Here is a 22,925-nt window from a genome sequence, read left to right as displayed (position 1 = left end):
AAACGAGAGGAGGACTGTTCAGCAGCAAGCACAAACCGGCCGTCTGCCCAACAGCGAACGGCCCCAGCGCAGCACTGGGAGCACAGGGGCTCAGCCGGACACGAGGCCCGGCCTACGGGCGAACCGAGCCCTCCCCGGGGCCGACGTCCCCCGGCGCGGCGTGATCGCCCCGCGCCCGGCTCTCCGCGGCCGTTCCGCTGGGCCAGCCCCCGCCTCGCCGCCGAGGCTCCCACCGCGGCGCCGGGGCGAGCGGCAGCGACCACCCCCCCGCGGCGGGGCGCTCCCCGGGGAGGAGCCGGCCGGGTCGCGGCGTGCCCGCTCGCCAAGTTGAGCTGGGAGCAGCCAAACCCAGCCCCCGGGCGCGGGGTGGGCGGGGAGGCCGGCCGGCCGGGCGCCTCTCCCGCGCGGAGCGGGAGGACGGGCAAAACTTTGCTCCCCGGTTGCGGAGCGGCGCCAGGAGAGGCGAGGGGGAATGGGCCCCGAGGCGCTGCCGCTCGGCCCCTACGGCGGGGCGGCCGCCGCCGCGCTGCTACTCTGGGCCGTGTGCGTGCTCTGCAGGAGGAAAAGGTACCGGCGCGGGGGAAGCGGGGCCGGGGCGCCGCGGGGAGCGGGGCTGCGAGGCGGGCGCCACGGGTGGGCTGCGCACCGCGCATTGGGCCGCGCTCCCTCCGCCCGCCCCTCCGCCGCGAGAAGCCCTATCAGCTCCCGGCGGGGCACCGGGGCTGCGGGCGGCGAGGGAGCGGCGGGGCCGCGCGTGGTGCGCTGCGGGGCCGAGCTGCCTCGGGGGGCGAAGGTTGAGGGCGGTGGTGATGCGCGGGCGTCCGTGCGCACACGCACGAAGCTCATCGCACGGCCTTGGGGCTGGCGTGTGAATGTGCGTGGTTTGGTGAGAAGTTGTTCGCTGTGTGGCCTGTGTAGCAGAAGGGACTGCGCGGCTCTTGGTGGCATTTCGCTCGGAGTCCAAGGTGCGCTGCGCTAATCTGCTCCAGGGAGGTGCTGGCTTGCAACAGCCGCACTCCGAGGGCAGCGTTGTGTGACGGCAATGTGATGCGCATCTTCACGGCTTTTGTTGGTGAATCCCACTCTGTTGCTTTTAGTTTGCTTCTGCCGTGGCGCTTAAACTTCTCAGGAGTTGCACAGAGGCATTGGGGTACTTTCAGTAGACAGAAGACGTTTTGAGGGAGCATGAAGCACTGCCTGGAAGGAGGCTGTCTGCTTCTGACCAGTCCCTTATGGCAAACCTTCTCCTAGGTGTCCCTGGTGTTGCTCATGTTGATGTTCTCCAGTATCAGTTCCTCTCAGTTGGCTGAACAATAAATGGATGTAAAGGCTTGAGGAGAGGAGGAGTAAGGAGTGGAGGGTCTGGAGTTCTCTTTTTTTTTTTTTAATCACATAATATTCATAGCAAATAATAAACTTAATTGTTAAATAACAGTTACTTTTTTAGATCATTAGAAGTTCTGGAAGGCGTAGCAAATGTACAAGTGCAAAAAAAAGTAGTTGTTGTACATATTAAGAATGGTCAAAAATTGGCGTGGAAGCTTTTAGACCAAATGTAACTTTGGGACTGTGTGTCATAAGGAAATTTTGAAATCATGAAATTTCTCACGTTGAGCTCAGAAGGCATTTGGTCACTGAGGTGGGTTAGTGCTATGATGTTTCTGCTTTGAAATGGGGAGCTCAACCCATCTCATAAGAGTGCAGTGAAGACATCTCTCTGAGCATTGGAGTGGGGTCATCTCCTGTGCCTCTCTCAGCCTCCCTGAGCCAGTTCTGCAAGGGAAATCAACAGAAAGCTCTTTATTCTTTTGACAGGTTTAGTTTTCTGCAGGTTGAACTCCCTAAACAAGCTTGGCACAGCAGTGAAGACATGGTCATGGCAAACTGCAGTGGGTATATTTTGGGGTTAGGTGCTGTCGCATCAACTCAGCTGCTGACATTCGTAGAAATGCTGGTATTCATAGAAATGCTAGCAGAATTGTAATAGGCTGAATTTTTTGAAATGGAGGCAGGCTGTTAGTTTTCAGGCAGATGTGGACGGTAGGCAAAAAAGGCCAAAGAACCCATTTTGGGTTATTTTCATAACCCTCATGTCTGTAGAGTTCTTGAAGTTATTTCTATGCAGTCTGCAGTAAAATTGTTTGGATGTTTGTTGTGCAACAGAATGAAATTATACAGGAGGCCTCAGCAAGAAGGCCTGCTGTCTTGCCCTGAAAACCAAATAGCTATGTGATTAATAAAGTAATTGTGTAAATCCCATGCTGTTTGTCTAACAAGTATACAAAGCACCAGTGTGCAAGCAACTGGAAATAAAAAATGGAAGAACCCATCAACCTCTGTGCAGTACAGTCCGTGGCATAAGGCATTGGCATAAAAGCGCTGTCCTGTTCCGGGAAGATGTTCTTTTTTTCTTTTTTTCTTTTTTTCTTTTGTTTTTCTTTTTTCTTTTCTTTTTAGCTTGAAGGAAGAAGAGAGATTGTGTGTGGTCTTTAGAGATGCCTGGCAGCAGCCTGGCTGCCTTCTGCTCTACAGTACAGAAAGCTGTGCTAAGGGTTCAGTGTGTTAAAACTTGGGAATAAGGTTAAGTTTGTGCACCTAGGATTTAGGGCAGTTTTGTGGTCTGCCCTTGCTTGTCTGACCCTGAGTTGCTTGGAGAAGAGAAAGCTCTGGGGTGACCTGGGTGGTGGTTTTTCTGTATCTAAAGGAGGACTGTAAGAAGGAAGGGGACAGACAGGGTCTGTTGTGATAGGTCAAGAGGAAATGGTTTCTAACTAAAAGGGAGGGGATTTAGATTGGATATAAGAAAGAAGTTATTTACAGTGAGGGTGATGAGGTGTTGGAACAGGTTGCCCAGAGATGTGGTAAGTGCCCTGTCTCCGGAGACACTCAAGGTCAGACTGGACGGGGCTTTGAGCAATCTGATGTTGCTTTAAGTGCTCGTGTTCAGTGCAGGGGAGTTGGGCTAGATGGTCTTCCAGTGTTCCTTCCAACTCAAGCAATTCTATGACTCTGTGATTTATTTGTGTCTCTACCTCCATATTTCCTCCAACTGTCAGACTCTTCTCTCCCTATCTTGTATCTGAATGTATTAATCCCAACAGCAGGCTGGGCTGTCCCCCTCCTGCTCAGGCATACACAGAAGACATTGGGGAACCTGTCAACATAGGAAAGGTGACTGTTGGCAAAATAATGCATGAATAAATGCCAAAGGCATAGGCTGTAGCCCTCACATGGAACATACCCACTTAGACTGAGACAAACAATTTGGTTTTGCAGAGCTTCCCTACATGAGAGAAAATGTTGCTATTTCACTTATGCGGGTGTTATTATAAAAATGAATATCTTATATAATGTTTGTGTGCTTATACTGATGTACTCACTCTTTGTAATGGGATTGCTTCTCACTATTCAGGTACCAAGACGAGCTTTACCAGAATAATTAAATTTAACATCTTTACCACACCTATGTGTGGTTTCCACCTGGGATAACTACAGTAGTCAAATGTGTATATATAAACAACGTGTAGATAAATAGAGAGCTTAAGTACATGCACACAGCCAAGTGTAACTTTGCCTTAGAACGCTTGGTTAGGTTTATTCTGTGAGATGATGTCTCAGTCTTGCTCAGCTCAGGCAAAGCCACCGATGAGGCTGTTAGAACTGCACCTCCAGAGTGTAAAAAAGGGCTGTGTGTCCCAAGGAACACAACTCCCCACATCAGTCCGTCCCTGGGTTCCTTAAGTAGACATTGCAGGATTTCGCCTTTCATGTCTGAGGTGTTTCAGCTTCATTCAGTCTCAGGCTGAGTGCTCGTTACCATACCAAAGATTTTGTTTTGTCTTAACCTGCTACTATGTTTATCTGCAGTGCCTTTGGTGTAATCTGGTGTTACCAGATTTCAGTGTAAGTGCAGTGTAGGTTTTCTTATTAAAGTATTTACATCCAGTGTTTGGAAACAGAAAGAAATGCAGAGGAATTTCCTTTTGCATAAATGTTTATCATTTGAGTGCTGGTGGCAGTAATAACACAAAGGAAACTAATTGGAGTCTTTGCCAGGTTTCGTATCACAGATGGCGAAGAAACAGAAGTAGAACAAAAGTTTCCTTAATCACGGAAAATTTTATTTTGAGTTAAACTTTGCTGTCAGCTGAGGTTCAGTGCCTTCTGCGTGCTACAAAAAGATCTCCCTCTTATTGGTAATGAAGAAGGGCATATCTGGGCTGTTTGCTGGGGAATGTTTTCTCCAGAATGCTTCCTTTTTGTGTATCCCATGAAAGTATTCCTGCTATGGCAAAACCTGGTGATTTCCTATCCTGCTAATTATTCCCTTTTATGTTTATGAAATGACTAAGTCAGCTTCAGCTTTATATTGCTTTTTTTGTTGTTTTCAAACTGTTTTTGCACTGACTGTGTGCAGTCTCACGGAGTGGGAGGTGGCACTGCAGGTGAAGGCAGCTCCTGCTTGTCTTCCAGCAGTGATGTGCTGAAGTCAGGGAAGTGTGCCTGAGATCAACAGGGGTTGGCTCCTACTGACACACAGGGGTTCCACTTCCTCTCCCTTGAGTTGATGCCTACTTTTGAAAGCTTGGGTCAGAACACAGTATTTAAAAAACCTTGAAAATAGTAGATTAGACTTATTGTGAGAAGAAATACTTGATAAATTTATCTGGCAGAATTTTGTCACCTTTTGAGCTATGGATTTAGAGCCTTGTTGGGGTCAAGTATCTTTCATTTCTGTCCTTTATTCTGTCCTCTGAATTACCTCAAACACATACTCCAATATTCATCTAAAATATTTTTTTTAAAATTGCTCTCTTGAACCCAGATAGTCATTGTTGAAAAGAATATAGATTCCATCTTTGCCTTCAAGAACATCTTATCCTTCTCTGTGACAAGCTGTGAGCTTGCTAACAGCTCTCTTACCAAGTGAATTGTAGTTCACAAGATGTCATCAGCCTGTCTTTTTTACCACTTCTGCTAATTTAGGCAATATGTTAAGGTAGTTTTCTGTTGGAGAGAACATCAGGAAGGACAGATAGAAAGAAATCAGAAAAATCAATCCTCTCCTGTATTACCTTGGCTTTGTATATTGACCTTTTTCTCCAGCCTCCTTGTTGGTGTTACACAGAGTGCAAATTTTTATGACCTTTTGCTAAATTTCATTGCCCACTCTTACCTTTGAAAAGATTAGGACTGAAGATAGAAACTATTCAAGGGAAAAAATAGCAGTTGGGTTACTTAGAGGTCTTATTTTTTTTTTTTTCTTTTTAAGAAAAGTTTATTTTCATCAGTGCTGTTGGGTTTTCTGTATACATTCACCACCGTGCCACATTGTGATAAAAGCTAATTTCACTGCTTTTATCTTCAGCAAAAGTTAGCAAGGATTGAATAAAATGGCGTCATCAAAACCATAGTCTTCTCAAGGCGTACATGACTCAATTCACTGGCCTTTGAGCTCTCTTGCACTATTGACCTGGAGAGCCATTATCATATGGGCCTTGCATAATAGTGTATCCCAAGATAGGTTTTCTTAGTTTTATTTCAGCACTACTTGAAACATTGTCTGTGTAGTGTATACATCTTGGGTTCTGTTTCCAGCCAAGGTTTTGAAGATGACACTGAAGATGACACCTACTTTAGCAGACTACTAGCTTTTCAATAATCTATGATTTACAGTGTTCTTTGCTTAAGGTACACTGCCACCTAGCAACAGTTTCTCTTCCCTCCCAGTTTTCTTGACCTACTTTGTCAGGGATTCTGCTTTAGTTTGTACCTGGTCTGCTCTTAATTAGCATCTAGAATGCATCAATAGATGCCACGCTGGTGAATGTATGGAGTGGGGAGACAAAGATATATTTAGTGGTTGTCAGAACTGCTGGCTTCAGATTTCTTTCTAACATACAGTGGTTTTCACTTTTTCAGTGATTTTTCCTTCCAGTGCTTTTGTGAAATGCCAATAATCTTTTTCTTTCTTCCTTTTTTTTTGTTTTGCTTCTTTTTCAGTTTTGCTTTCTCCTGTTCATTATTGTTTGGAAGAAATAAAAATCAAAGTGTGTGAATTAAAGGGAGTCGTCGTTAGTTCTTTTTGTTACTCCAGTGCAAAATGAAACATGGAGCATCCATGTAGAGCACTTCACAGAAATGCACTTAGTTTTGAGGCAGTACTGACCAATTAACCCCTGGAGTTATCATTCAGGTTGATAGTCCTACAAGACAAATCCAAGCAAATACAGAGTGCAGAATGGATTGCTTCAAAAGTTAGATTCAGGCTTACTTCTATACTCAGAGAAGGAAAACCAATACTAGTTGACAAATTAGCTGAAATGTTATCTGTAAAGGAAGGGAAAAAAGGGCAAGTCTTAATCCTAGTATCACAGATCCAGAGAGTGATGGAAGTTGGCAGGGACCTTGAGTCCATCTGGTCCAACCCCTCCTCTGTCAAAGACACTCAGAGCAGGGTTCCCAGGATCCCTTACAGGAGGTATTAACTGCTTTTCCCTAAAGCACAATGGTGAAAACTGCCACCTAATGCATTTTAATTGTTAGCAATACAAGTAGAAATCTCTGTCCTCAGGCTACTTCAGGGCAGATGTGAGGTCCGACCCACAGAGCCTCCTGGACTTGTTAACTCCTGCAGTGAGAAGGTTTTTCAGTGGGAAGTATGGACCTGGATGTGTGCAGAACCCAAAGACCTGCCTGCTGGTTTGCATCAGTTCCTCAGCTGCAAGCTGGAGGTCAGTGTACTCTCTTGATTTACAAATAGCATAGCCAAGTGCTTCACATGCTCCAGTTGTGGCCAGAGAAGAATCTCTTGGCTGAAAGCTTTCTTCCATGGCGTAGCCATTCAGCATGTATCAAAGAGCTGCTGCCTCCCCGTTCCTGTTCACCTGTATGCTCAAGTACAAGTTCTAGTTACCATTTTAAGACAGAAATGCCACATTTTGTCAAAATATTTAGCTAAGCTGTTGTATCATGTCAGCTGCTTTAGTGTTTTGCTCAGTTATGAGAATTATTTATTTATCTATCTATTTATTTATATTTCAGTCAAGTATTCAGTTTAAGAAATTGGGCAGGCTTGTTTTCTTCAGGTAATGTAACTGTTCTTAGAGCTCTGCCAAATCACTTACTTAACTTAGTTCTAGGAATGCTAGGGAGTTGGGGGAAATATAGAAGCTAAAAGAAGCAGCGTAAGTGCAGTGTTAATATACTATGAGAAGTTAAGGAAAATCTCACATTTAAGTTGGCAGTCTTCTTCTCTTTTATCCAAGTTTTATAGAGCTCCTTGGTAGTGGAGCCAGGACTGGAACTCATTTTCCTGACTTCTAGTTTCATGCCTTAACTTCCTGCATTTCCCTTCCAACACACTTACCATATATGACATTATAGCTGTCTGGTAAACTAACTTTTTAAGCCACGAGGCAGATTTTGAATTCTGATTTAAAACTTCAGCAGTATTCCTTTTCTTTCCCATCCATTTACTGATTCTTCTACAAGATGCGTGTAGGTTTTAAGGCTAATATCCATTTGCACGCCGTCTGGGAGAATTTTGGCTGACGGAGAGTCCCATAAAACAAAAGTTTCCTCTTTGCAAACCACATGGAGCTTGGCTGTAGATATTCAGTTCCTTTCTCCACAAACTGTTTTTAATGGTGCCAGATTCTTCTGTTTCTTCTCTTTGTTTGGCACATGTCAGGAAAAAAAATCTTGGCTCTCATATAGAACATATCTTGTTTCCTCTTAACTGCTCGTACTTTCTATTCTTAATTCAAATCAGCAAAAAAAAAAAAAAAAAAAATCCGATGGTTGTGCTTCTAGTGATTTAATGTTGTAGTTTCCTAAGCAATATTCTAATGTTCTGAAAGAATATTCTCTTCCATGCTGGAGGCCTGGCAGTAGGAGGTTCTAGCTGAACACAGTGGATGTGTTTCTGTTATCGGGGGGAATATTGCCTGGTGCCCTGGCAGGGTGCCCTACTGAAACCCTGTGCAGGCAGGTGAGGGAAGAACAGATGGGCATAACGAAGCTAACATGGGGATGTTAGAATAGTGTCCTCTCAGTCACACATTTGACCCTTTCTGATGCTGTGTTGAACACCCAGATTGCAACAATGCACTCTGCAAGGTTGTGGCCGCAGTGAGAAGTTGACAAAGCATCTCCTTGCTGTTCTGTGGCATCCCAGCATTCTATCAGAGAGAGTATGGGTATTTTTTCCACCAGCTCCTCGTATTCCTTGCTGACAGCTTTCCTCTGCACCCATGGAATTCCATCTATTCCTGATGGCCAGGAGGGGGGAGCACTGCTGAATGTGGTTGCCTGTCTAATTTCCTGTGGCTTCCCAGCAAACCAGCAAACTCATTACTAGCCTGTTCCTTTCTCATCCAAACTCTGTGCTTTTCAGAAAGCCCATCTCCAGATATTTCCTGAGTGATCGTTATGAATTCTTACATCACTTGCCTTGAGTGGACACTTTTTGAGTGACACAGGAAAAAAAAATCACAGAAAATTGCCACACTTTGATTACCTTCTTAAGTAACAAAGTACTTAGGAAAAAAAAAAAAAAAAAGATGGTCTCATTTCAGTGTTGTGTGAGCATTGCAGGAATTTTGCAATTACTAGCTCTGAAAGTAATTAGCTTAAAAAGAATAGAAAAAGAAAAAAGGAGCCTGCATATTCCTTAACAAGAGAAACTACTGCTGCTGAAGCAAAGTAGACAGAAACTGCAGGGAATTTGTGATTAAAATGAAGTTCTTGAGAAGTCAGTATTTCAGTCTTTTTGTACTTTCCCTTTGTATACGTGCCAGAATGGGGGTGGATTTGCCCCTTTGTCATGGTGTAGTACTTTAGTCTCTGAAGACTTTAAAGAGTCTAATGTTCTAATAGGGCTCTAAGGAAAATGATGGTAATTTCAGATACTCTCTATATTTATTCTGCTTAACCAAAGAAAGGTGCTGGCCAAAGGAAGGACAACCTCCTATATCTCATTTTGTGCTGCTCAACATTTTTGTGCACTCAACTGATGCTTCAGTAGCATTTGGTCATTGCTTCTGTGGTTGGAAAGTACTGTTTCCTGATTTCCTCTTCAGTGTTGGCATGGCCGTGTAGGTTACAATAGCACTTCTTCAGAGCTTTGGTGTAGGGTAGGTCACAGTTGTACTTCTTATCAGCTAGTTTTTCAATATGAGAAGCTTCAGGATTCTCATTTGGGAAGCTTCTCTGAAGCTGACTTGAATGGTGGAATTGGTAACAAGGTATAATTTTTTTCTTCAGTTGTTCAAGAATTGATCTGTGATACCTCAGATTTATACTTTATTCAGACAGAAAAAGCTTCTGTGTAAGGTTTGCTTTTGTTCTGGTATCATTAGCTGTAAAAAGTATCCAGTGGACTATGTCTTTCTTCCTTGTACTTCTTGAAAACTTCTGTTATGTGTTGGATGGAATTTTTTCAAGTATTTTAAAGATTTTTGGATGTCCTTTAGCGTTCATATTATCAGCGTTGATATGTGTTTTGCTTCAATTGCTAACTTCCCAGCCACAGAGCTGAGGGTGAGGCATGTCGCCAGACCCTGTACTATGGCTTTTGTATGTGATTCCTTTTGAAAAGGAGCAGCTGTGTAGCTGTGCGAGAAGTGAAAATGTCTCTCAGTTCAGGACTCATCCAAGAACTAACAGTAAAATGTGATGAACCTGCAGAATTGATATTCGGGCAAAAAAGGGAGGAAGAATGAATGTACTGGGAGGACAGGCTTATACTTAGTGCTGTTTTTGCCTCCAAAATGCATGCCTGAGATAAAGCAGTAGAACATAGTCGTGTGTATGTGATGATGAAATATTGTGCATGATGGTACATAAAAGATGTTTGGGACCTTTCAGTAGCAGTTGCCATTACAATGTGTGTGACTGATAAGGATTTACTTCCAGATCCTGAAGTGCAGCATGGAGGTTTCAGATCTGGGACTCTTGAGGACCCAAGGAGTGAAATTTGAAGTCTGTGACCCAGCAGCTTGCATGTAATATCCTTTAAAGCCAGGTTGAATTATCTGTCACCACTAAGGAGCAACAGAGTTGCTCACAGCAGGACTGGAGAGTTTGCCTGTGTCACTGTTCAGTGGCTTGGGAAACAGCTGCTTGCACAATGTCTGGTTTGTGGTTGAACAGACAGCTGAATTTCTGGCATTGCTGCTCCGAGATAGAAAAAATGGTAATTAAGCTTCAAGAAAAGAAATCTTGCATATGTGAAGGAGTGAATTTTTTTCTGTAAGCTGTTTAGTTTCTCGCATCCAATATAGTGAAAATGCTGCTAGATCCTACTTAGAAGAGAATCATTTCATAATCCATGGACTTCCATAGGTAGAACCACATCAGACATGATAAATTTAGAGCCTTAAAAGCCTGTTGTTATAAAGACTTCAAAATAAAGCCTTGCGTATCACTCCCATTGGCTCTACAGTGCTAAGAAGTTAAAACAGACAGTGCTGAGAATCTGATGGACTCAAGAGATGGTTTGGGCTTCATGGTTTGGTGATCTCATTTGGAGGAGTAGGATATCCCTTTATGTTTTGCACTCAGAAAGAGACTTCAAATAAAACACAGTTATTTGGGCTCATCCAGTCTCATTTTCTCCATAGTCTAGGCCACTTGCCATGACTCCCTGCATCAGCTAAATTGAACTGTGTTTGAACAATATTGTGTATGGGAAGATGTCCTCTTTGGTTTATTTGTCCCTCCTGATGAGTAATCCAGTGCTCACCCCACATTTTGCACTGCCGCTTAATCTTTCTGTCCTTGCTTGAAGAATTCAGTATCATGAGTGGATGGTGTGTCCTTCTAAATAGTGAAAAGTTTTGACTGAAGAGTGAAAGAGGCCTGAGGTGGCACCAGAAACTATTTCAGGCTATGTCCTGTTCAAAGTACTGTGTAGTGCTGTTACAAATAAATATTTTGTATTTTATGGTGATTCTTTTCTTATAGGTGCAGGCAGGTCCTCCTGTCTCCTTATCAAGTTATTAAGGATTTCTGTGTATCCTTTCTCCCCACTCCAAGAGCATTTGTACCAACCGCTCTACTTGTACTGCCTGCTACTATTCTGTGGTCTCTGCACTGAATGCTTTTTTGTTTTGGGGAAAAGCAGAAGAGCAGTTAAGTTTTCTTAACCAAAGCTATAAAAAACAGAGACAATTCAGACAAGACCAGATGAACTCATGTTTCATTTTTTTAAATTTAAATACTAATAGATCTTGTTTGTTTTGTACACTGTTTCAATGTATCTTGTTATTAATAATACCTCTGAGACTATTGTTTAGGAGCCAAGAATATGTGTTTTACATTTTTAGAGTTCAAAATGCATGATACTCAAAAGAAATACAAGGGATAGCAACCCAGTTGCTGGGTGAACTGTAGTGCTGTGGTTCATTTCCCCAGAGTGAAAGCTCAGTACATTTTTCTTGTTTTGTTTTCAGCATGAATATAAGGTGCTAGTTTGGAATGTCAAATGACTTCTGTTATCAGACCACGTGAAAAAAATCCCAAACAACAGTACACTTATAGCTGTGTATTTTCACAAAATTGGCAGTGTTAGGAAAGTCCTTTGGAGGTGCAGTTTTAGTGCCTTAGTAGTCATCCAAATAAAGCTGGTTCTGTTCTCAGCGCAGGTTTGAGATCCGTTCTCAGTGCAGGATTGAATTGTTTGAGATGTCAGGAAGATGGAAGTTCTCATATGGTCTGTGGTGATGGTCCAGAGTGGAGGCTGCCCTGGGATTCCCACACGTGCACAACATGGCCATCTCCCATAGTTTTTCTCAGGGAACAGGAACAAAGGCTCCGGGTGACAAAAACTCTGCTTTGGCTACCATTGATCATTTGTACCTCTGATATCCTATTTAGTCCAGCCACTCTAACCAGATGGAGCTACAGATCAAACCCTGCTGAATACTGCTTTTTATTCTTTGTGGCAAATATGGAGTCATCTCCTTAAAGGCAGTAGGGAAAGTCTTTTGTGTCCCTGGTAGTAAGCTCATTTCTCAAGACTGTAGAAAAGATAGATGAGATGCTTCGCTGCTGAGGTATGAATTGTATAAGTCAGTACAGAATCTGGTCATCCATTCCATTTTCCAAGGTTGGTCTGGTCAAAGCTGCTGCAACAAACATGTCTTTGCATGCTGAATTCCTCAGAACTGCTCGATATATGGAAAACAAGTTGAATTCTATAGGATAAATAAGGTCCTACAGTAATTCAGCAGATAATCATTATAACCTGAATGCAGAGATTGGCTAGTGGGTAATGCTGGATTTATGTCAGTAAAGGATGATGTCTTTATCCCCTTGTCCTGTTTCAGCAGGCTTTGTATTTTGTATCATTTTACCACCAGGTATTAGGGTGTTTTTCTCCTGGTTTATCAATTTTTCCCTTTTACTCTTCACAAAATTCACTTCATTGAATAGGAACTGTCTTCATCAATTCCCATTGCTCTGCTCAGGGGATAAGCTAGGCTAATGAGACCCTTCTTTGTTTCATTTGAGTAGGTTTTGCTAATTGCATTTATCACACTGGAACCTGTAAGGGGATTTTCCATAGACAAAATGACAATAAAAAAATTAAGTGCTTTTGTTGATATGTCACCTGGCAATTCCTTCTGAATCCTCAACATTGCTGTCAGCAGATGTGTCTTCTTAATGTCCACTGCCTCTAATTGCCCTTTATTTCCCCTCTGATCTCCTTGAGTAGGATTTATACCCCTCAAGTGATGGGATGAAACCTGCAAACAGGCCATAATACATCTCCAATCAGAAGCAGAGAGAAAGAAAGAGAAAATAAGGACTGAAAACCTGGTCTACACATAGGAAGAAGTGAAGTTTCATATGTTTTATGAATGTTCTCAGAGAATTTGATTGCATAAATGTCAAGCCCCAAGAATGAGATGGCAGCTTTTAGTTGAGTGGACTGCCTCACTGTGTCACAGGTAGACCTATGCTCTGTCTGTTGAAGAAAATTTACATTTATTGAACCACAGAATTTATAGTATGAATTTCTCAAGGTTTTTGCTAAATCAGTGTATGCTGGGATTTTTTGGTCTAGCTTTAAACTTTGAGTTATCCTCTAGTTCCTTCTTATCTTTGACTTGGTCAAAAGTAGCTTGAAAGCTTCTTGCCTTTTCTAGGACATCTGTCTTCTGTAGGACTCCTCCTTTCATCTGAGCAAGGGATTAGAGCAGTCACTGTGCTCTTCATTTATGTAATTTTGTCATTGTTGTGACACCAGCTTAATCTTCTTGACTGGCTGATCAAACTGATTTTAAACAGTTTTAGACAGAGTAAAAATTAGTGCATTTAATACTTCTCTGATTTTTCTGGCAGTTTTTCTATCATTCAGTGTAGCCTTTTCTTTGTTTACCTCAATTCCCTTTTTTTTTTAAAAAAAAAAAAAAAGTACTTATCTTTGCCCCCACGATGGGGGCCATCTACTACAGATGCCATTTTTTTTAACCTTTAGGTCTCTAATTCAGCTAATTTCTGAATTCCATTTTAAGGACCACGTTTTGCCAACCTGATTGTACTAGAGAGCAGAGTGGTTCATCCATCTTCTTCATTTCTCACCAAGGTGTCTGTGCTTGCAGAAGCCCTGGGGCAGTTGCAGTCATATACGGTGTCAGGGGGAACTGCCCAGGCAGCTCACCTGCTTTGAGGAACCAGTTTAATGGTGATGCTGTAGACACAGTTGCTTGCCTGGCATTTTCTGATGGGTATGGCAGACTGCACCGTGGGAAAGAGAGTAAATCCTGATGTGAATGATTTGCAGCATGATCATGCACAAGTTCTGCATCTGCTTGATCTCATCTTCACCACCTCTAAAATGTTAGGGATAATACTTGCAAGTTTCGTTGGGTTTCCTAAGAAATTCCTTTAACTTGTGATTCAGCAAATTGCTGAAGCAATTGCTGATAAAAAGCTTTTGAATAGCCTCTGATTTTAGTGGGATTTGTGCTGCTAAGCAGAGCAGAAGCTCAATTTTTTTTATTTTTTTTATTTTTTTTTTTGACAGATTAGCACTTTCTTACTGAGGCAAATGTGAATTTCAGGTTTGGTAGTATGATGTAAAATATACAGTAGTACTTCCTCACCTTAGTGTTACTGATTCCTGGGGAGGAAGGAAATCTGGCACTAATTTAGGCTCTAAACCAGATTTCAAAACTCAGTTTTGGTGCAGTTAGAAGGCCTTTAAACTTCAGAATCTAGAATGCAGTTTTCATCTCCTAAAAGTCTGTAGATCATGAGACCACTTCTTGGTTGGCAACTGAAGTTATTTCAAAGTAGAACTTCTACTTCCATAAGAATGTACATGTTGGCTAGCACTTTAAAGGGCTGGAGCCAATTTTAGGTTTACTTTCAAATAAAATTCTGTATATTTAAATTGTATGGTTGCCAAAATCCATTCTGACCACATGGCCCTGATTATGAGGCAATTTTTTTTCACATTCCTAGCACTGTGAAACAGTGACTTGTCTCTCCTAATTTTTCTTGGGTCTGGGTAGCACCAGCAGTTGTGCCTCTAGCTGAAGTTAGCACACTCACTGTCTTCTGGTCATGCAACTGCAAAACTCATCTGTTATTTTTCTTTCCATAGACTGGCAAACTTGTAGGATACTAATGTTTTTTTAAAAACAGGCTGAATTTTAATCTTCTTTCATAATTCTACTGACTTACACAAGGCAAATGAAGTCTGTTTCTGTGTTCAAAAGCGTAAGCCTTCAAAGCGTTTTTTCATTTGTATGCTATATATAAGAACACAGTTGAGGATGGCTGTCTTCTGGCTGTGGACCACATAGTTTGTGAATTTTCTGCAACTGGGATGACAAACTTCATCACATAGTCACTAAAAGTGATGAAGGAGCTTTTGAGCCTTTTGAGCCACAAAGATTTTGTGACTTTATAGTATTTTTGTTTGTTTATGTTTGGATACTGAATTGCTTCTTTAACCAAATCTGTTCCAAGTTTCTGAGAAAGTTGTCACGTGAGAACCGCCCTTGGTAGCCCTCAGCTGCTCAGAACTGAATTTTCCAGAATTTCTTCATGTTGTTTTTGTGTGAGATAGTTCCTTCTAGTATGAAAAAATGTCACAGAATCACAGAATTGTAGGGGTTGGAAAGCATCTGTAGATATTATCAAGTTCAACCCCCCGCCACAGCAGGCTCCATACAGCAGGTTGCACAGGTAAGCCAGGTTGCACAGGTATTTCGTGGCTAATAGAAATAATGGGCTTTTTCTGAAATGTGCCTGTGTTCCTTCCCACAGAAACCAGATGTGAGGGGAGAACAAAGGGAGGCCGAGAAAAATCCCAGCATGGATAAACAGTACCTAGGAGGTGATTCTTGTTCTGTCCACAGACATAGCCACACTGAGCTTCTTTTCATTTTTTCTTTTTTTTCCTCTTCCTTTTCCTTTTTTTTTCCTCAAATCTTGGGGCATTTGCCTCACCATCTATATCGTATTTATGCAGCTATGGCCATGGAGAGACCATGTCCTTTGACTCCTTTGTTTTCCTTAGTACACCAAGTATCACTTCTCATCCGGAGTTCAACTGTAAACTGGCAATTTTTGCCTCAACTTTAAAATCATCCCTTTTTTAGCCAAGTAGTTTTTTCTGAATGATTGAGGACTACAAGCAATATGGAAGATAACTGCCTGCTTATGATTGAAAAGTGGAAGCGTTGGGTAGGTAGTTTAAGCAAGTATAAGCAAGTAGTAAATCCTTAAAAAACAAAGAGGTCTTTTTTTTCTTTATAAAAGTAGAGTGAAAACCTTATGAATCTTTTGACTACAAACAGATTCAAATGTTCCTACCATCTTACTGTACTAATTAATCACAATGGGTATATTCTGGGAGTTGGACTAGATGTCCTCCAGAAGCTTTTTCCAATCCCAATCATTCTGTGATTACGGATGGTTGGAGCTAAGTAATTTTCCTTTAATTCTCCTGAAGATGCTCAGATGCTCACTTTCTAGTTTCCTCTACATTCACTTAGCTGTACTGTCTGGTGTCAAAATTTGAACTTTGCTAATTTGGTACAACTATATTGATATATGTCTTTTAAAACAGTATCAGTTGTCAGTCTACAACCTCTCTAGAAAAGAAACTCTTTATTTTTCTTTAAAACTGATTTATATTTGTGGCCATTTTCTTTAGAGTGAATTACCATTTATTATCAATTCAGATACTTGGGTATCTTTAGCTGAATCTGAAGGCTGAAACTGGGAGCAAAATCCAACTTTAGAGTCGTTTCCATTTTGATGTGTTGAAAGTAGTTGTCTGAGTTCAAGTGTGATCTTCTGAGGCTGCTTTTTATTCCCTTTTCCTGTGGCTTTTTTTTTTTTTTTTTTCCTCTTATAATGAAAAAAGTGTTAGTGGAACCCGGCTGCCATCAGCTTTTGGCTTTCCTTAGATTTGTGACTTTGTAGCCCCACAGTGGAACTGTGCTGCTGTAGCTGAATGCTTGATGTTAGGTGTGTGCTGTATGGATAGCTTGAAACCTTGTCATCTGTGGTTGAATATGCTGAGGTTTTGTTGTCCTCCCTGTGTGCTTGCAGCAATGTAGCCATATTGTGGCTCAAATCACTATTTTTTAGACGAGGCCTCATTGAAATAACAATTCTGGAGTTCATAGGAAACTTCAGTTTCAGCCAGAGCCATGTGTTGTCATCAGAAATTTTGACCTCCTCTTGCAGGCTCATTAACAAGGAGTTCAGCAAGGGGTTAGTCAGGATTTCGGATTCCTGTTCTGGGCTATCTGCCTTGTTTTCTCTCTGCTGTGTATGAGATCCTGGGACACGCAACACTCACTATGAAGCATTGCTACTCCACCCTCATGTTTGTGCCAGGAGTGCTGTGAGGATACAGCCTGCTTTCCATGTCCTTTGCACCTGTTTTGTACTGTTGAACTTCACTGACTTTGTTCAAGTTACTCATTTGCAGCAGGGAATTGAATGTTGCTTGTCTATCCCTGTAGATCAGAGAGCAGCTGTTGCATTGCCTCCATTTGCCTACAACAAGCAGCTCCCTTTCTCAGCAGTGAGCATCCTATTAAATAAGGAAGCTCTGTGCACTTGTTCTGAGTAATTAGAAGGCTGTCTGGGTAGGACTTTAGATAGGATCACTGAGACTTCCTTGTGTATGGAAAGTAAAACCTCTACATAAGCAGGAGTAACTGAAGATAGATAGAGAACTGAAGATAACATAGTATGAGGAATACAGTCATTTGATCTTGGCTTATTTAAAGTGGTGACTGCCATAATGAATACATTTTTAAAGAAAGAAAGAATATGAAACAAAGACATTCAAGCAACTTTTTTGTAACTCCCCTAAATATACTCTACCATGCAAAAAATACCACAAAATGTTGATAAGCATCTTTGCCTCCACAAAATCGAAATAAAATTCCTTTCTCTTTTTCAACCTGATGCTTCTGCCAGATTTGCTATGTTGGGAACATGATGTGGTGTAAAAGGCATCTGTAACCTCAGGCTCTCAAGAAAAGGCATGTTTTATACATTATTCTCATCTCTTCGATGGATACCTTCTAGGAAATGTCTTTGTTAGTTGTTCTTTTTTTCCAGTACAGACATACTGCTTCAACATGTTCTGCGCTGAAATGTCAGCGTTGTGCTGTTGTGTAGGTGGTAGTATGTATTATACACAGTTTTGAAAACCTGAATAATCAGTGGTGTGCATGACTTTGCCAGGGAAAACAAATGGCTGTGTCATTTTGATTTCGGTATATCAAGAAAATGTAACCTATAAAAGTTAATTAGCATTCTTCAGAAGGGGGTTGTTTAACTAACATCTTTGTTTCCATGTTTTCAGTTTTGTCAGAAGCTGGAGGGGAGTGTTTATTCTGCTGCTAATATATACCCATAGATTGGCAGATTATTCCGTGGAGTTTTAGCTACCATGCATCTGTCCTCCACTTCATTGAATGGGTAGGTTTTCCACTCACTTGAACAACTGCTTAGATTCACTGAAGAAGAATGTATCACAGACTTCACTAATTATTTTTTACATAGTGTTTATCAATAAAGCTCCTTGAGCCTGATTTAATTATATATCAAAATGAAGTTTTTCCATTGACTTTAAAAGGAAAAAGATGTGGATAGATGATATAGCCATTTGCACACCAGCATTACTTAACTGTGCTAAAGTAAGTTGTAAAAATTAGAGGACAGGCTTCTCATTCACTGACTGCTTTGACAAATTCCTTCTTGACTGAGACCTTCCCAAGGCTGAAAAATCAAAGATGAATAAAAGTGTACTTCTGTAATAAAAATTAAATTGTTACCTTTACAAATATTCTAGAAATGGAGGTGTGTAAGGTTTGATTCTGGAGGTTATTACTCGATATTAATTTTTACATGAAAGTATTTATGAACAAGTAGTTAGTAAAAGGATCTAATTTTCATATTAACATGCCCGATATAGAAAAGATGATCCTTACAGACCAGACTTTCAAGCTGGCTAAGCCTGCTGAGATGCACTTGCTGGATACAGAATCCATCCTTAAATACTAAAATAAAAAGTTGAGGTTCCTGTGGACAGAAATTAAGAGTCTTGTGGATAATTTGGCCTATTTTTCATTGCTCTGCAGATGTACATGTGAGACTTTATTTGAGAATTAGCTTTGATATTGTGTGTGTATAAAAGCCTGGTGTTCCTTTCATTGTCACCTTGAATGGTGGCTGGAACCCATCCAGGGACTCCAGCATTTTAACTGCCAATGAAAATGCCCAGTCCTGGGCAGGTCTTGGAGGTGGTGAAAAAATTATAAGGAGCGAAAATTTGGAAGTTTACGAAATCTAGTAGTTGCAGTGAAGGGAAATGAAGCAAATAGTGGGCTTGGTGGCAGGGAGAGAGACTCGGGACAAAGTAAGTTGAAAAGTAATGACTGAGGGATTTTGTCTCTGAGTAGCTGCTGTTGAGGAGATATTTCTGTGCTGCCTTTTTGTGCTTAGGCCTGTTCTGAGCACAATCTGTTCAGTTTTACAATCTCTGATTATAAATCCCAGACCATAAGGGCATGAACATTGACCCTCGGTTTGAGGTAAGCTTTGGCATCTCACTTAACAGTGTCAGGCCAACATCCCTTTGCTGAACAAACATCTTCCAAAACAGCTCTCATCTTTCCTGCTAGCCACTTCCTTTTGTGGATCCATATCTATAACCTGGATATATCCTTTCCTAGTCATTGGCAGTTGCTATGTCTTTCTCCTCCAAGACTTGAAGCCTGTTAAGGCTCAATTTTTCACTTAAGACTTAATTGAGTTTTTACAAGCTTCTTCATCCAACTGCCAGGTATTTGGTTCTGTTCTTGTGACTTGTTTTGCTGTTGTTGGACTGGAAAATGTTCCTTCTCCTAATCACCCCCAGATGCTGACTTCGGGTTACACAGGACCCATGTGCAGCTGCTGCTATGCGTGGGTCTCACACTGCAGCTGCAGGGAAGCAGCCTCAGCTGGTATCCATGAAGGTGAGCAGTGGGCAGAGCTCCCACTACTATCACAAGATAGCAATGATACCATCTGAGGCAGCAGTTCCTGGAAGTACTCTTGCTGCATTGACCACTTCTCACTTTTAGAGATGATGTAAGAGATTATTGGGTTAAAACCCTATCAATGTCTGAAAGCTGGAATTCAATCCCCCCCTATTAATGTTTACCCAAATTTGCAAGCCAGTATTCTTAGTTACAAGTTCACAGTTTTCCTTCTTTTCATAATTTCCACTTTTTCTGATATGCTTGAACTCTTCCATTATTCTCAGTTCTACCAACCACATGTAAAAAAAAGACTTCTTTTTTTTACACAAATTCATTAATTAGAAAATAGAGTACTTATCACAAATAAAGGGTAGCAAATATCTTTTCTAAGGTAAAGCTATATTTTCTATTATATACATACAACATCCACTTATACTCTTACTTTTTATTAGTAAATGTTGTCCTCAGTTCTTTACTGACCCATGTTGTGTAATTTTCCAAGCTATGATAGTTCAGCTAATAGATACCATAGTGATCTTGAAGAATTTTAAATCTCATTGCATCTCTAATATGTAGACGGCATTGTAAGAATACCCAGATTATAAACAATTTATTTTTTCCTAGTGTCTTTATCTGTACTAAGGTAGTATATGCTGCAGTAGGAACAGTACCATATGCAAAAGCAAACTCTGTAATTTAATTTGTTTTTAAATATTGTGGAGGCTTGATGAGGAGTATAAATGACATTTCCCAAGATCTGGAACTGGTAGATATTTTTCCACTCAGAGTAGAAAGCCCATGGGGAAGGATGTGGAAAATGCCAGTGCCAGAACAAGCAGGAGGAGAATGAAACACAGCATGTGGGATGGGCTAGCACTTCTGGGCATGGACCAGCTAGTAAAGATTTGAGCAGCAACAGAGTTGAAAAATGTTGTATCACAGAATCATTAAGGTTGGAAAAGACTTCTAAGATCTAATCCAGCCGTCAGCCTCTCACCACCACACCCTCTAACTCACATCCCTCAGTGCCACATCTACGTGGTTCTATAACACCTCCAGGGACGGTGACTCCACCACCTTCCTGCACAGCCTGTTCCAATGCCTCGCCACTCTTCCGGAGAAGAAATTTTTCCTAATATCCAACCTGAACCTCCTCTGGCACAACTTGAGGCCATTGCCTCTCTTCTATTGCTGTTACCCATGAGAAGAGGCTGACCTTCACCACTAGACAGCCTCATTTCAGGCAGTTGTAGAAGTGGTACAGTGATACAGAAGTCACCCCTGAGCCTCATTTTCTGGAGACTGAACGACCCCAGTTCCCTCAGCTTTTCCCCAGTAGGCTTCTGCTCCAGACCCCTCCACAGCTTTGTTGTCCTTCTCTGACATGCTCCAGGGCCTCAGTGTCTTTCTTGTAGTGAGGGGCTCAAAATTGAACACAGGTCTTGAGGTGCAGCCTCCCCAGTACTGAGTACAAAGGGATGATCACCTCCCTATTCCTGCTGACTATTCACAACGCTAGGGCCACTACAAAAGTAATGCCTCCTGTTTCATTATGTTGGCTCACGATGTCAGAGGCAGATGCTGATCGTATGGCAGTAGAGGCTGAACCTTCCCATCAATATTCCATTATATTTTGTTGCTGTTTGACAGATGGCAGCAGAGGGGCAGTCTGACAAAATGGCGTCTGACATGGAAGTTCATATGGAGCAAAGATGTATCATTAAATTTATTCATGAGGAAAAAATGGCACCTGTTGATGTTCAGTGAAGCCTGCTGAATGTGTATGGAGGCCAAGCGGTGGACATGATGGCACTGAGGCAGTGGGTAGTGATAAAGATCACCTCTGCTGGCACAGATTGTTAAAAATGCAGCATACAGGCTCTTGTTCATTGGTGGTGAAAATGCATAGCTAATAGTGGTGACGTGTTGAAAAATAGAGTTTAATAGCTGAGAATTTGCTCTTTCAAGTGGTGCTATTGTGCTCTTTGTATTGGTTATAGTTTCCAGGGAAATAAATAGAAGGCATTTCTTTTGGAGCAACCAAAGTAAATACTGAGTTCAGCACTCATACAATTTATAGTTATATTTTATCTTAAACAATGATTGAAAATTGAGACAATATGTCTGTACATTAATGCTAAATGACATGAGCTTCTCTTTTAAAAGTTTTCCTGAAAAAAGCAGCAGGCTTCATCCTCCGGTGCTGAGAAAAATGCCTCCTTCTCTATTACTTCGTATACAAGTGATAAGTAACTGTAAAATGTGTCTATCTGTCAGAGATAATTGCAGGGAATTAATTCCAACAGAAAGGGTTAATATGTCATTATTGTAATGATTACAATTCTTGGAAAAAGAAGCATTTGTAAGTGAGAAAATAAGTGTTGTGTTTAGTTCAAGCTCTTTTTCTAAAGCATTGCATTTTCTTCTTTTTTTCTTTCTTTCTTTCTTTCTTTTTTTTTTTTTTTGAAACTATGCTGCACTTTTGTAGTTTTTACTTTTGTATACTAGTGTGAGGACAAAAGGCATACCTTCTGTAATGATCCCCTACTGTAATACGAATTTGCAGAAATGTGCAATAGTGTCTTTATACTTGTATAGAAGTGTAACATTTATTTTTATCTACCTATATATATAATATTTAAAACTAGTCCTTTCTCTCTTGTCAGTGTGCTGTGCCATATGGTGCCGAGCAACATGCCAGATGATAAAAATATTCCTAGAACATATGATATCATCAGTCAATTCAAGAGGGGTGAAACTTCTTGACCAAAGCATTTGTGGCTTTGATACATTTTCATGGGTGTAAACTGTATATTTTGAACTGATGAAGTATGTCCAAGAGGCCTCCTTCTATGCAAATCCTTAAATACATGATTAGAGTATTTTGTTTGTTAATAAGGTTGAAAAGAAAAAAAATTTAATTTAACAAAGGAATTCATGGCAAAGTAGGATGTTATTTTCTTAGCAAGAAATGATTTTCTTTCTTCCTTTCAATAGATATTGCTGATAGCTGCTCTGAAGTTGGATGCGTGCCATGAGGAATGGCATTTCTCCATCTCTTTTCCGCTTGTGGAGAAGACAGAATATAGTGCTTGGTCAGAGGATGTTCATAGTTAGTGCGGGCAGCTATCTGTGCTTGTTGGGGAAAAGACTGTGTGTGCTCTTTCTCACTCCCCTAGGAGGGGGGGGGAGAAGGGGGGAAAAGAGAGAGAAGAAGAAAAGAAGGCAGTATTATGGTTTCCATCATAGTTTTAGTTAATCTGAGGTGTCATTGCTGGGGTTTTTCTTTATTTTGAGTTTGTTTCTTATTTCTGTCTGTTTGCACCAAACACTGAAAAATCTTGTATGTTTTATATTGGCACAGGGACCTGCTCTGGACAAACTTAGATGTTTCTTTAGGAAATGTCACAG

General features: G+C 41.3%; 1 protein-coding gene across 2 annotated transcripts in view; it reads left to right on the top strand.

The window, feature by feature from the left end:
* Positions 1-379: 379 nt before the first annotated feature.
* The window catches only part of LOC128090793 (cytochrome P450 7B1), a 121,124-nt gene continuing 98,578 nt past the window's right edge, over positions 380-22,925 (top strand). The window contains exon 1 of one of the 2 annotated variants that reach the window (XM_052703399.1): positions 380-567. In XM_052703399.1, the coding sequence (XP_052559359.1) occupies positions 473-567 (95 nt within the window). In that variant the 5' untranslated portion in view covers positions 380-472. Of the gene's footprint in view, positions 568-17,923; positions 17,968-22,925 lie in introns of those variants that run through there. The other variant, XM_052703400.1, reaches the window with a different exon arrangement.

Source organism: Tympanuchus pallidicinctus, unplaced genomic scaffold, assembly GCF_026119805.1.
Source record: "Tympanuchus pallidicinctus isolate F22 unplaced genomic scaffold, pur_lepc_1.0 scaffold5, whole genome shotgun sequence".
NCBI classification, from domain to species: Eukaryota; Metazoa; Chordata; class Aves; order Galliformes; family Phasianidae; genus Tympanuchus; species Tympanuchus pallidicinctus.
Note: the sequence above shows the minus strand (reverse complement) of the source record. Positions and strands in the feature narration are given on the sequence as shown.